Genomic DNA, 15,644 nt, shown 5'->3' with positions numbered 1-15,644 from the left:
TAAAAATGGTAGGACGGTTAGTGATAGTTGTGACTAGGTGTACCCATGAATTGTTTGTCTCGCAGCTGCACATATTTTATTAAACTTAATCTTCTCGTAGCAGAACCTATAGATATAGAAGATACCATGGAGAATGTCAATGAAAACCCTTAAACATTTCAAAAGATCATAACATTTTAAATTAAACTTCTGCCTTTTTAGATGAGATCGATATAGATTTGTAAACAGCTCGAGACCTACTTTAAGACTGTCATAATCATTTTATTTTGTTCCACAGTGTTATTTTGTTAAAAACCACCTCCCAGTCATTACAGTAAATTATTTATTTTAGACGTCTATTACCTAGATTATTTTTTAAGTATCAAAAATTGTACAAGTGATAAAGAACACGACATTAAAATATATAACATATTATTATAGTTTTAATTAATTTTACGGACTTTATTATTATTGAAAGCATCTCAAAATATGAAAAAAAAAAACAGTACAAAAAACTGGTTTTTTTACATAGTGAAAGTTTTTACACAATACGATAGTAAAAATACTGCGCAGTATGTTTGAACTTACTTTATTTACAATGAATAAATTTATAAAACTAAGAAAATTCTTTAGTTGATAAAAGAGAAAGCTGTAAAAATATTTATAGCATGGAAATAAAGTACATTTGCAAAAAAAATCTTTTTAATATATTAAAATACTACATACCTAATATAAAATGCAATGGAAACATTTTTTTGCAATGGGCTTAACGTTTTTTCGTTGTAACTTTTCTTTCAACAGTTACTACTAGATTTAATAGTTTAAGCATTGCATAATTTGTACAAAGTCTACATAGTACACAATACATTACTTATGAACATTACGAATGTGCATTACAAGTCAGTTTTATATTGAACTTAAAATTGTCAAGTCGTTTGAAAAATAGTTTGTTTTTATTAAATAAAAATTTTTAATAAATACTCAATTTTAGTTTTAATTTCAGTTAGTTTTAATGTATTACTTGAAATAATATTGAAATCAGGTAATTATTCCTCCGTAAAATTAAAATTAAAAGTCGTTTTTATATGTACATCAATATTCAATATTTACAAATAGCCCTAATTCACTATATTTTTTCTAGAATGTATATTTTCAAAAAAAAAATTCCTTTGGTAATTATATTGCTGATTTCGATGCTAGTAAAAATTTTTGGAAATGAAAACCCATCAAATCATTTTTCGCCAGCAAAAACTAATAAAGCATATGATTCTGCTAAAGTTTCATGGTTAGAAAGTTTGTGGAATGTAAGCTTTTGAATTAAAGTATATATTTATGTAGATACCACTATTAATTTTTTACAATGTTATTTTTAGTTTTTATGGAATTTTGCTTCAGTAGCTGGTTGCATTTTAATAATCGAACGTTTATTAAGGCTGTTTTGCTCCATAGACTTGGGTATTTTTTTAACAAACGAGCCCAAAGCACCTAATTTACCAATGCTAAGAAAGAATGATAAATATATAAATTAATACATAAAAGTATCCTAGTTCTTACTTTTTATAATAAGTTGGTATGTCAATGTTTGTATTCATTTTAAATTTTTATTTCATATTTATTATTTACTATTAATCTAAGAATGTGTGTCAAATGTATGTACATAAATAGACATGGTTATATAAAGATTAAATATATGGATTAAAGATGTTTCGTTGTTTGGTGGTATTAAATTTTATTAATATATTTAGGATTGAGCTATGTAATTTAATTTTTTTTTTGTTTTTTATATTTATTAAACCGTATTTGTAAATTTGTAAAAGATTTCATGTATTTACTTGGATGTATTTCCTCAGGACAATTTTGAATCATTAAGTAAGTTAATTTTATCATATTATTAACGTCTAGATTAGGATTGTGCGATTGTAAGAATCTTATGATTTCATCAGAAGAAGACATTTTTATAATAGTTGTTTTCTGTATTCGGTTGTAAGCAACAACTATGAATATTAAAAAATATGGTTCATTTGTTATAATATGATCCCATACTGTGAGCCATTGTTCTTGTAAAAAAATTTCAGAGAAAGCGTTTTGTAATATTTTCCAAGCATAATCATACACACTTATTCCTTGCTGAATATAAAACATAAAGAGCTTCTCATCAAAATGTAGTAAAATCTTTTCCATTATACTAAGATACTTAAATGGCTCTAATGGAGTATATTCAAACCATAATTGACATTGATTCAATAATACTGTTGCGATGGTTTCAAAGCAAAATACTAAGTCTTGTTCCCATATCTTCAAAAATGGAAATGAAAAAAATGGTAAAAATGACATTTGTCCAAATATGTTACTCCAACACGCTATTAAAGAAACAATTTTCTTTAAGTTTCTTAGCAACTTACGGTCTACTAAAGGAAAAGAAGAATCGTAGTCAGCCACGCATGGATGAAAAATTTGATTTCCTTCAATGGCAGTACCAATTTTCATTTCGTCCAATAATGCTAAAAATCCACTGTTATGTTCAGGTATTTTCATAACATATTTCCATATAATTTTTCTATTTTTTTCAGGATAAGCACCATATGCACACAATAATGGCACTAATTTCTTTCGTGATAAAATTTGGTTCATCTAAAAAGTAAAAAAATATTTGTTTAATTTTTTTGTTTACGAAACTTAAATAATAAAATATTAAAAATATTTTTAGCTATGTACTATGGACAAATGATTTTTTGAGACATTACTTAGACGTTTGTAGAAAAAGTTTTTATTCTCATCAATTAATTAATTAATTATATTGAACCAAAACAAATCCTTAATAGTACCGAATAGAAATGATCAATACATACACATTATTTTACAATTTTTATTATTTTATTACTAAGGTGAATAAGTTTAATATATCCATTTTTGTCGCCTTCCCTCCGATTTTGTCGAAAAAAATCAGAGGGAAAAATTAAAAATGGATATGTTTTTGAATTTTTTAATTGAAAAATTTCTGTATACGATAAATTTTCTTTAAAAAGACCTATTGAAATATAGAAGAATTTTTTAGGTAAGTAAGATTAATCATTTAAAAAACTCTTACAATTAACTTTTCTTAAGAACCGCGGTAAAAACAATTATATTCGGTAGTCCTACTTCTTAAATTAGAAAATTGGTTATCTAAATAAACAAAATATAAATTAAAAAAAAATAAAAATAAATACTCACTTCTTCATACATGATTTGTAATTCCTTCTTAGCAGTACTTATTTTCTCATGAAACTTTTTTGAACTGAAAGAATGGTTTGATTGTTTTATCATTGAATATACGTGTTGATCATTCGATTTTATGCGTTTAATCAAATAAGTTAAAGAAAAAAAAGTTATTGTTTCTTGTTGAATTCCAATGGAGCAAAGTAAGTTTGCATTCGAGCTTACTGTAAAGTTGTAACTTGAAATTGATTTATCAGCAATGTTGTGTATTCTAAGATTTTTTACATCCAATATCGATAATTTTCGATTTTTAGTATGATACAAAAGATATTTTTTATCAATTGGCGTATTATTGAAAGAACTATTAACAGGTATCCACGGTTCAACAAAGAAAATCCTCAAAGGAAAATCATTGCAAATATTAATTATTTTATAAATTTCCCAATTTGAAGTGTAAACATTAGGTGTTTTGTTAAGGTAAGGATTATTAGTAAGAAAATTGCCAGATGATGTTGATGAAGTTAAAAATATTATAAGTTCATTAATAAAACGCAATGTAATGCAGCAAAAATATCCGGAAGAGTCAAATTGAATGTCAGATACGACTGAATCCTTTATTTCTTCAATTAAGTTGTGTACAATGGAGTCCAACTGCTCTTCTTCTGAATCGTCAATTTGATCCATGTATAATACATTATGCAATTTCAAGAATTTTTTTCGTAATTGTTGGATTACAATCGTTTGTTTTAACTTTGAAAATCCCCAGCTCCAAATCTGTAACACATCATTTGATAGTAAAATTAATATATTATTGGTTTTAGCAATGAATGTAGCATATAAAATTTCTGAGTTAGATTTTTTCTGATTTGCTATTTCATACTCATATTTTAGTTGGAATGTTAGTACGTTAAATATTTTTACATTATAAGAAGAGAAAAAAAGTATATAATATAATCTATTTTTCATTGTTATGCCAAATGCGGATTTTTCTGGTTTTGATTCCCTTTGTACCATGTATGCATGGTTCATAATGGAAGACTCACAATGCAAAATGATTTCCGTATCTGTGAAAGATAAACAAAGAAAAGAAGCATTTAAAAAATCTACAAAAGAATATAACACATTTATGATTTTTGCATAGCATGTTAAAAAAAAAGGAAATTAAAAACATTTGAATGTAGCTTAACCACATTTTACGAAATTTTTTACGGTTTTTCTTCGAGTTTTCACTAGCGATTGAAATTTTCAAGAATTTTGTAAAATTTTGACACTAATTTTCATTTTCAAAAATTTTAAAAATAATGCTTATATGTGCATCGTTTTTAATGATATTGTTTTTGCATTTTTACCGGTGTTTTTTTTATAAAAAAATAATTTTTATGATGTATTTAGCATAAAAATGTAGGAAGATATTGTGTAAATGCATTCTGTTTAAAGTTAAACTCACCAATATTAATAATATATAGCTTTTTGTGTCCACCTCCTATTATGACATTTTGATTCATTTCTGTATCATGTTTTGTTCGAAAACATGATAAAATTAAATCAATATTTAGATTCATTGCTTTGGTTAACAACCAGTATTGTTTTGTTTTCAAATTAAATATGAAAATTCGATTCCTATTTAAAAAATAGTAGGTATTAGATAAATTATCAAACACTTGGGTATTTTGAAGTTCTTATAGTAGAAAACTTATGTACAATTGTGTTATTAATCAATCATCAATCGTTTTCTTCACAACCGCAAAAACTAAACAAATTAATAAACGATTTGAAAATTAAAATGTTTCATAAAAATTTATGTTTCCTAAAATTTGTACCTCGAGTTCAAAATAATCAAATATTAATAGCCTAAATTTATATATACCTATATAAATATGTATATAGATATAAAAGGCCGCTCCAGATTTCTATGTTTTTGTCCCATGCCCTTGAAGGTGCAAACCAAATACTTTTTCATATTAAATTGATATTAATTATATATGAAATAGATGTAAATGTAGATGTAGATGTTTTAACTAAGTCCTGATTAAGTGTGTCAAAACTCACATTTTTTGACAGTCATAATTACGAGTTTTTTTGTTTCAATTTTTAACTTGAAATACACTGAGACTAATTTTAAATTATCATATCTCAATGTAAATATCATAAAAACAACTAAAATATTCATGAAGGACCAACAATTATTTTGTATGAAAAAGTATTTCAGAACTTTTTTTTACCGCATTTCGAAGAAAAAATGTCGTGTGTGTCCGTGTGTGTGTGTGTCACCTGTGCCCCAAAGTTTTTTTTAAAAATAATTCTTAGTTATTTGAGGAGCCTGAAGGTCTTTGGACAGTCCCTTGGGTTGTGAGAAGTATGAAATTGTGAAATGAGGAATACAAAAAAGCGTAGGTATGTAATATCGAAATGCGGTATAGTATGTCGTTCTTTAGACGACTACTTTCTCTATTTTTGTAGTATATGTTTGATATTTATTTTACAATTAAACGAATATTTCTAGAAATTTCATACTTAGAAAATTATCATACCTTTCATCTACAGCAGCAACAAATTCATTGTTTTCACTAAAACACACATTTATGAACTTGTTTGATTTCTCATTCTTGTTTCTTGTTACATTGAGAACAACACTGGCAATGAATAATTAAATTAATGAATTAATTAAGTTATTTTTTTAATAAATTAAATACCCATTTTTGTCTTGGTGTCGGAAACAAAACGATCTTTTTTCCATGATTGCAACAAAATTATATTTCAATATTTTTAATATTTATTCAATAAAACTGAAAATATTAAAAAAAAAACTGTTTGTTTGACTTGACAACGGTTTTGTTGTTATATGGGCTTGTTTTTTGCAGAGAATTTTTTTCGAAAATTTTCAAATTCACATTTTTGCAGATTTTATGCCTGTTCTAGGATGAAAACACCTCAAATTTAACGAATATGCAAAAATTTTCCAAGAATTTGTGTTTAGATTTCGAGATATAGGCGTTGAAAGTTAGAGATTTTTCATTTCAGTAGTAAGGCGTTTTTGAGATATTTTATTATGAATCTCGTTTTTTAGTTTTCATAAAGAGTTATCGGCCCAAACAAATATTCATTGGATAGCACACTAAATGAGCTAATTTTTGTAATATAGCCTTTTTCAATTCCATTTAGTATACTGGAAATACCATGGGGAACAAATCACTCCTTTTTTATGGTAACATACGTTACCAAAAAGATGGAAATGTTAGCCCCCTGAACATTTTACTGAGAAAAATTTTTAAGCAACCTCGATTTTTATTGTTAGTTTTTGATTCTTTTTCATGTCCAATCGATAAAATTTTTGAACTCTTTGATTTAACCCGCGAAAAATCACTCCAAAGTTATGTAACATACGTTACCATACAAAGGAGGAAATTGAGAATGATTCTTACTTCTCAGCGAAGTTGTCAATTTTAACTTTTTATTATCTGAAATGATTTTAAATGATTTTTATTATCATGAAATAAGAACAAAAATACAAACTTCTTGAAAAAAATTTAGGATCGATCGACATTTGGAGGTAGATATTTTTATTTTGAGTCTTAGTTATGAAATCATCAAAAGACCCTTCTATAACAGCAAAAATCAAGTTGCTTATTAACGTAAAATAGTTTAGAGATATTAAAAACAGTATAATAGACAATTTTTGGAACACTCGAAAGCAAGAATGCTTCAAACTATCAAAGTATAGTAACAAAATCGATACCAACGAGCATGCAATAATTTAAGAAAATCCTGAAAAATTACAAAAAGTTGATCCAAAGCTACCAATTGGGTGTCAAACTTCGTAAAACTGATAGAAAAGGAATTTAAAACAATATTGCATCAATATTTCGTGATAAAAATTGCGAAATTTGATATTAATTGTGAAATTCCATGTAATAGCCCACGTTGAAAAATCAGCTTCTCAAGGATGAAAAATTTTCGCTCAAAATGTATCAGAAAATTATGGAAACGGTCTAGGAGCATCAAATAACTAAAAACTATCACATTTTACTTCATAAAAATATCTCAGGAACTCTCTGAGCAATGCTTGAAAACCCTTGGTAACATACGTTACCGCCTTGCGCACTCCCCGCATAATGAAGATTTCAATTTTTTTTCAAATTTTTTCCACAAATATATGAAAGACCTTTCATTCTTTCTATTCCAATCATTCATTTTTGAATATCAGCTCCAAATTCGCAGAAATTTCAAAAATTGTGAAAAAAAAAAATTTTTTGTTTCGAAATTTTGTAACATACGTTACCGAAACAACCCTGTTTTTCTCCCACTTCCGCTTGACTTTCGAAAAAAATTCTGCCACAAACGGATGCTAAAGTCTTCAAGGTTTATAATGCGAGTGATTTTTTTCTGAGTTTCGAAAGACAAATAAGAGATAAATATAAAAAAGTGCGATTTTGGTAACGTATGTTACCAAAAAACAAGCCCATATATTTTTTTATTATTAGCGATTCTAAAACACCGAATTTAAAATTACATTTGTTTTTACTTTTTGCCACATTTCGAAAAAAATGCGGTATTCCCCTAGATGGTTGTGGTGTGCCAAAAACGTAGTTCGGAAACGTTCGTGGGGCCTGCTAATAACATTTAAGTAGAGTCGAGCATGCTCTCTAATATTTTTCAAATTCTAAAAATCGATATTATTCAAAAAATATATATATTTTATGCTGAAATATTCTATTTCTATATTTTAAGTTTAACGTGACACGACGAACGCCCAACTCTTTTTTGGTGACGAGCGCATCAAACGTGTTGATGAAATGAAGATCCTTGGGATCTTCATTGACAAGCGCTTGACGTTTTCACGTCACATTGAAAAAGCCGTTGCTAAGTCAACATTAGTCTTTGTGAGATCTGTACTGACCTACGATATTCCCGTATGGCGAGGAGCTAGCTTGACGAATCTTCGAAGGATCCAAGTGGTCCAGAACAAGTTTCTCAGAGCAGCTTTCAACCTCCGTCCCGATCCAGTCACGTTCTCGCAAGTCACAACAAACGAACTTCACGAAATGGCACAGATTGAGTCGATTTGCGACTTTGGCACTCGCATCCTCAATCTGATGCGTGACAGAGCCGAGCATCAGTCTAATCCGCTGATTCGCTCCCTTTTTGGGCTCCCGGAGCACTAATGACTTCCTCTTCTGTTGTCTTTTGTCGTTTTTATTTATTTTGTATTTTATTTGTTGAGTAATTTTAAGTGTAGAATATTTTTATTATTTTTTTTTTTTTTTGGTTGAAGCAACTTTTTCTGTGCGGTTTCATGCTTTTCCGCACATTACACTATGAAATAGCAAAGACTAAAGTCACCACGTTTGGATTTATCCAGAGATGTATGGTTAGTATTAGGACGATATCCCATCAGAGAATGGTAGGACGGCAGTGATAGTATCGACTAGGTCTGCCCCAAAGTACTTGACTTCATGCGCAACACATATGTAAATTGTCGCAACACAAAACGAAAAAAAGAGAGCTCAATAAAAAATCAGTTGTTTAAAAAAAAAACTTAAGAGGGTTCTGAAAGGTGTTAAATAATGGATTCTTAGTACTTTGACAGGTTTTTAAGCGGCTTTACAATTTATAACATACATACTTACACCACTATCCTTTATTGTTACACATACCTAATATAATTAATTTTATATTTTATATTAAAAAACATTTTATTTTTAAAATTATTTTTATGTATTTCTTACATGCATTTAACAGAATTATGTGTATCATATTTTTCGAAAGTTGTACTTTTTCATGTTTTTCGTATAATACAATTAATACTAATATTATTTATATTGTTTAACATATATTGATTTTTTGCTTTTTTATAAACATTTTTTGTATCATTTTACAATATCATTTACTACAGCTATTTCTACATTTTTCACGCTGTGAACAAAAATATTTTATTCTCAGCTTTGTTTTTCTTTTGTATAAATATTGGAAAAAAAAACAATTATAATTTTGTGATTTGGTATTGTTAAGTATGATAAAATAGTTAAAAGAAAAAAACAAATGAAAAAATCTCCATATTAATATACTGTTTAGTACATGTTATATTACTTCGTAACTTCGTTCGTATTACGTAAAAGAGAAGAACTAAAAAGCGACATATTTTTTTAAAACAAATTTTAAAGCCTAGCCCCATAAATGTCTTGGAAATCCAGATTGGGAATAGGGATTACTAGCTAACATCATTTGTGCCCTTAACTGATCATCTCTTAGATTCCATTGTTGGGGATCAAACGACGGATTCATAAAGGGATATCCTGAGCGCGTAGTTGGATGTTGCAAAAACTGGTGATAGGGTGTCGAAACCGTTGATGTAGTTGCTGGGTTTTTTTCGGAAGTTATATCTGTAGGATTTCTATGGTTTGTTGATGTTGGTATTGGATAGTATGGATTTGAAGACCCACGAAAGTCTTCTAAGTAGCTTGGTGGCTCACCGTACACCATACCAGGTGGTCCTGGAAGCGTTAGCGAGCTTGTTGTAGTAAAGTTAAAAGCACTTCCTGAACTTCCAGACCCTGCACTACTACCAACTTTGCCAACGGAATTTGATACACTGTCAGAACTTTTTCCAGCCATATTAGGAACATACGAAGAAAAATTATGTGCAGAAGTTTGTGATTGGTACGTGCTTCCTCCATGATTTATTCCTGGATTTAAAATATTATCTGACTGAGATATTGTAGATGGTAATTGAGAAGCTTGCTTGTTTTTCTTTAAGCCAGACTTAACAGACTTTTTGCTGGTAGAATGTTTTATATCTATAATATTTCCTTGCGGCAAGCAAGGAGTTTGAGATATATTTGCTGCTTCAGAAAATTTTTGCTGATATGTTGCCATATGCTGTTGTTGTTGCGATGTTAAAGATGCTTGGTTGGTGCTGTTACCACCAATATATTGTGAAATTACTGTTTGTTGCGATACAGATGGAAATATTTTTGAGGAAGCAGAACGAATTTCTCCATCTCGACTATTTTTGCTATATGCCGTTGTTGTCATTGAAGTACCAGGTAAAAACTGTTGTAAAGCAGCTGTTGTTGCTTGATGAAAAGATTTTACAAATTGATGAGCCATTGATTGTGAATAAGGATTTTGTGTTGTTGCTATTTCATATATAACGAAAAATATCAATAAGTATAGTTTCTACGTAATGTTTTACAAGAAAGAAACAAGATTTTTTACTTGAAAAATAATAGGATCTAAAAAATATTCGGAAAAATATCGATTTCAAAAGTTAATCAATACTTACATGGCATCCCCATTTCAGCCATCATCGATGCGAAATTTCGAATATAAGCTGAATTTTTATATGCATCCATTTGTTGATGTTGATGAGATGTTGGAGTTTGTCTCGACAAATCTGTGTATCTTATGCTATGCTGTGGAGACGCTGTCATCGCAAAATCGGCTGATTGACTTGGGTGTTGCTGTCCATGACCCCCATAACTGTTCCCATATGAGTTGAAGTGACTTGTTCCTTCTAATGATTTAGATAGACTGGTTTGTGGTATTGTGGATGATTTTAAATCAACAACACCTGATTCCATATAATTTGTTCTATTATTGCCATACATATTTTGTTGTTGATGTACATTTGAATGAGATATATTAGATTTAGATTGTGGTCTGTTTTGATTTCCGAATGTCAAACAAGAATTTGAATTTTTGTTTTCATGCGTGACAAAGGTTTCATTTCTTTTTGACCGATCTGAACCAGCATTTGTGTAGTCTGACGATTTAGATTCAAATGAACTTGATGATGATATTGGTTGCTGTTTCCGCATTGTATCTTGATTTTTTGAAACTAATGCAATGGGGTCACTTGCTGAAAGTGTTGTGGAGTTGATACAATCAATTGATTTCTTCTGACGAATGTCAAAGTCGAACAAACCATAAGGTTGATTATTGCACAAGTTTTCGGTGTTACTTTGAGTCACGTTAGAATCAGATTGAGATTGATTTTGACTATTAAGAACGGTGTTCGATAACGATAAAGGAAACAAGTTTTTGTCATGTGCCGATCCATATAACCCTTGATGCGACCACGTGTTTTGATCATTAGAACAATCTTTTATATTAGAAATTTCATTTGTAGAAGGAGTGTTGTAATTGTTTAATGAATTTAAATTAACATTGCCTGAAGGCTCTGGCTCTGATCTTGTTCTAATTTCATTGGATTGTTTAAAGTGAGGCAAAAACTGTGGCGTGCTACATGTGGGAGGTTGTGTACTTTCTTTTTCATTATTACTCATCTCCTTTTCAGAATGAGGGTCAATTGTATTTTTATGCGTTGTAGTTAAAGAGTACGGTGTTTTTTGTGGTTCTATTATCGGTCCTGGGTACTGATGTATAGCGGTTTGACTAGATTGGTGTGTGTAAGGTGAGTTTGGACTTTGTAAATAAGGCGACATTGGTTCACTTTGATAAGGAGAGCTAGGATTGTTACTATTATAATTAGAAGTACTTTGCGTTTGATGCTCTGATGGTTTTTGGCATGTGTCAACGAATGAATTTGTGGTAGTAGATTGAGATTGAGAACAATCTGTTTTAGTATAATATGAAAAACTAGGTTGCAAAGACGTTGGATTTGACAGTGGTCGATGGGACGTAGAATACTGTTGAGTTGTGTTTGCGTTTTCTCTTGGGCTTTTATCGGGACTACATTTGGTAGTGTCCTGATAAAACCCAACTTTTATGGGGCCATTAATCTCATAATTTGATGTAGATTGCTGTTTAGGAGAGAAACTACCAGGTTTGGGAGAACTACCGGAACATACTATTGGCAATTGCAATGGGGACTTATAAGAAGCATTATAAGATTCGTCTATTGTAATTCGAGGACTATCTGGATCTTGACTAACAGATGACAGTTCTGAAGTCGTACTTCCTGTACTTGATTTCCGTTGACGCATAGCAGGTTGACTAAAATTATTTGTTACACTAAGTCCGGGATCTGTGTATGTTCCATCTTTTGAAGCATTCAAAGTGACGTTTGATGTTTTTTTTGGTATGCCGAATGCTTTAAACCAGGCACTTAAATTCGGTTTTGGTTCATCATTTTTCTTATCGTTCACCTCCTCTAATTTATTAGATTTACTACATTGCTTATTTATGGAATCGTCATTCGTTTTAACTTCTCCCCACTGTGTTTTATCGCTCTGTTCGTTTATACTTACAAAATCATTTGACTTTTCACAATTATCTTCTATCAAAAGTTTTTCATCTTGAAAATTGTGTTGCTGTATAATACCAAATCCTTCAGAATCCAATACTGTTCCCAAGCTAAGTTTTGGACCGCTTTCGTTAGTTTCAACTATCAATGAATTTTTAACCTCTTTTACTTTCGAAGCAATAATATCCGTCTTTACATCAATTTCATTCCTTTTTGTAGTGCTAACAGCATTAAGAAGGTTTCCTTTTGATTTTCCTGGTTGTAACCGATCAATATTTCTATGGAGCTCTCGTTTTCTAGTTGGAACGTAGTTTAATAATTTTGTTGATTTTCTTGATTTTAACTCTTTGACGTTCATTTTTGAAAGCTTTTGTTCACTTATTAGAGAGGAATTTTTAATATGTTTATTGCTCGCAGTTTGGTCAATTAAGCCTATTTTTGTCTCATTTTTCAGTGCATCGAATTGACTATTCAAATGTTGGTCATTTTCTTGATTCTCTTGTAAAATTGGTACCGTACGAATAAAATCGTCAGTTCGTGTTGGAACTGTATCTAACTCATCAATGATATATCGTGATGGAGAGCTGTTAGCTGACCCAAATTCAGACATATGCGGAGTTAATTCAAGCCATTTATTGATATCTTTGAGTGTCTGCTCGGTTTCAAGTTCCAAAGCTTCCAAATTATTTTTTTCTTGTTTTTTACTAGCATTATGATTATGTGATTTGTTCAATTTAGTGTTGTTTTTGAATTTTTCTGAATGAATATGTTCTTTTTTCTTATGATACTTATTACTGAAAGATTTATCATCAGCACCTAATTTTGATTCCATTGAATTTTCTTTTTGACTAATTGGGGCAACATAATCATCGATAAAGTCATATTCACATACATTTTTTTGTTCTCTTTCAGATACAATTTTTTGTGAATCATGATTTTTGGTGGCTCCATATGTTTCTCGTATTTTCTTATAAATTGATTTTTCATCGTCTATTGGTTTTCCTGGTTTTATTTTAAAGATTTCATCCAAAAGCGCATTTTCTTTTTTATTTTTTTTGCTTTTTTTCTTTAATTTCTCAATTGTATCTTGTAACCTTTGGTTTTTGGATTCTTTATGTGACAAGTTTTTAAGCAAATCTTCTGATTTATACTTTTTTTTGTCTTCCATTTTAATGTTTGTCATTTCATCTTCAGACTCAGAACTTTTACTTGCACTTTTGTTCACAGGAATGTTATTGGAATAAGCTGCCTCTATGTTTTGCTTTTGACGACGTCTTTGTTTGATCAGGTCATACTTATCAATAATGTCAGAAGTGAAGGATTGCCCAGGAGGTTCGTCTTCAAGATCTAAAGCGGTCTTAAATTCTACTTCATTTAGTTTTTTATCAGAATTTTCACTTCTGTTCACAGTAGTACAGTTTCTTATGATTTCATTTTCGTATTTTTTAAATGTTTGCTCTTTTTTCTTTTTATAGTCAATGGCCTCATTGTTTTTGAAATATTGTTGATCATGTTTTAATTTTGGTCTTCCTGGTTTTCGTTTTTCTGAAGGATCGTCTTTATTTTTCTTTTTAGATTTTTTCTTACTTTTCTGATCTTTTTGTCTGTCATCAGCTTGATCCGTTATTTTCTTGATATTTGACTGTTTATTCTTTTTATCGTATCCTGTAACGAGATTTTGTTCATTTTCCAAAAGAGATAATGTGCACTCTAAGAGTTCATCTTTAGAATGTTTCTTAAATATTTTTGAAATATCTTTATATTTTGATTTCTTTTCTTTGTCTTTTTTTATGAGTTTATACATAGCTTTTTTTCGCCTCTTATCTGATGTTTCTTCTTGATCTGATTCTAGCTCGGCTTCATAAATCATTGCGTTGTCATCTTTATTTTGTACGCTTTTAACTTTGTCAACATTTTTATGTGATCCCTTTGGTCTTCCTCTCTCTTTTCTGATTTTACTCTTTATTTTATCTTTTGTCTTGTGTTTTTTCTTTATTGCTTTTATGATTTTTTTCTTATCTTTCCTCTTTAAGGAGCTCTCAATGTTGTCAAAAACAAATTTTGGATCATCATTGTTCCTGTTATAAGAAGTTATTTCTACTTCTTTTTTTGGAGAAACACTTTCACAAATTTTAATTTGATCAAATTTATTTTTTGCATTATCTATTCGCTTTTTTTCTTTAACATGATTGTTTTCATCGTTTTTCAATGTCTGCTTATTTTTCATTTGAAAATAATCACTTTTCGGTTCTATATCTAGTTGCAACAACTTTTTGTTTTTGATTTTTTCGCTTAAAACTTTTTCATGAAACGCATCGTTCTTCACATCAAGGAAATCAAAAAATGTCTCTTCATCAGAAGAATTATGATCAAAATATTTTCTTGTAGCTTTTTCAAAAGCTATTTGCAGGTTGTTAACCATATCAGTGTATTCTGTAATAAACAATGAAGAATAGTCATTATTTATATAATCAATAAATGTCTCTTCATCAGAAGAATTATGATCAAAATATTTTCTTGTAGCTTTTTCAAAAGCTATTTGCAGGTTGTTAACCATATCAGTGTATTCTGTAATAAACAATGAAGAATAGTCATTATTTATATAATCAATAAATGTGTTTTTTTTTTATTATATTGATGTTACCATTATTTTGTCCATTATACAAACGACAATTATTCACAATAAGTTTAAAGTCATTTTTAAACTCTGTGTACGAATTATACTCGGCATTATCTAGTTTTTCTTCCATTTTTTGTAAGTCCATCGGACGTCGAATAATTGAATAGTATCGCGGCGCAATATCCTCATCCACAGGATCCATAAAAGGCCAAGCATCATCATGGTTTTTGACGTGCTCTAGGACTTTGTGCATTCCAATTTGTAAAACTTCATCTGTTTCTGCGAATCTACAAAAATAAATCAAAATAAACATAATATAAATGCGTAAATTTAAAGTATTTGTATGTATTATTATGTAAAAGAAAATTATTACACTTCAGTTATTTTTTTGTTATTGGTAACAGATTTTTTCTTCCGTGGTGGCTCTGATGTACTACCAGTGTTTTGCGGATTTATCACTATATGTTCTGTCATTGAAGATAGGGAATTATTGGTTTGCCTTCCTTGTGTTTTTTTATTTGTTGGTGCCATTTTAAATTTAAATATTTTATTTAAGTTTTCTTTTATCCATTGAAAATAAAAGTTGTTTAGAAATTTTGTTTTTTCACTACATATATTTGTAAACACTTTTACAAATCTGTA

At 29.4% G+C, this 15,644-nt stretch overlaps 1 protein-coding gene across 1 annotated transcript; it reads right to left on the bottom strand.

Moving 5' to 3' along the window:
- Positions 1-9,052: 9,052 nt before the first annotated feature.
- On the bottom strand, positions 9,053-15,614 carry LOC134828755 (putative uncharacterized protein DDB_G0282133). Its single transcript, XM_063841742.1, has 4 exons — positions 15,376-15,614; positions 15,027-15,289; positions 10,460-14,950; positions 9,053-10,313 (listed from the first exon to the last, which is right to left on the bottom strand). The coding sequence occupies exons 1-4, from the start codon at positions 15,531-15,533 to the stop codon at positions 9,340-9,342; spliced, it is 5,886 nt and encodes a 1,961-aa protein (XP_063697812.1). The 5' UTR covers positions 15,534-15,614; the 3' UTR covers positions 9,053-9,339.
- Positions 15,615-15,644: the final 30 nt, after the last annotated feature.

Source organism: Culicoides brevitarsis, chromosome 2, assembly GCF_036172545.1.
Source record: "Culicoides brevitarsis isolate CSIRO-B50_1 chromosome 2, AGI_CSIRO_Cbre_v1, whole genome shotgun sequence".
NCBI lineage: Eukaryota > Metazoa > Arthropoda > Insecta > Diptera > Ceratopogonidae > Culicoides > Culicoides brevitarsis.
The sequence above is the reverse complement of the archived record's forward strand: the minus strand, read 5'-3'. Positions and strand labels throughout refer to the sequence as shown.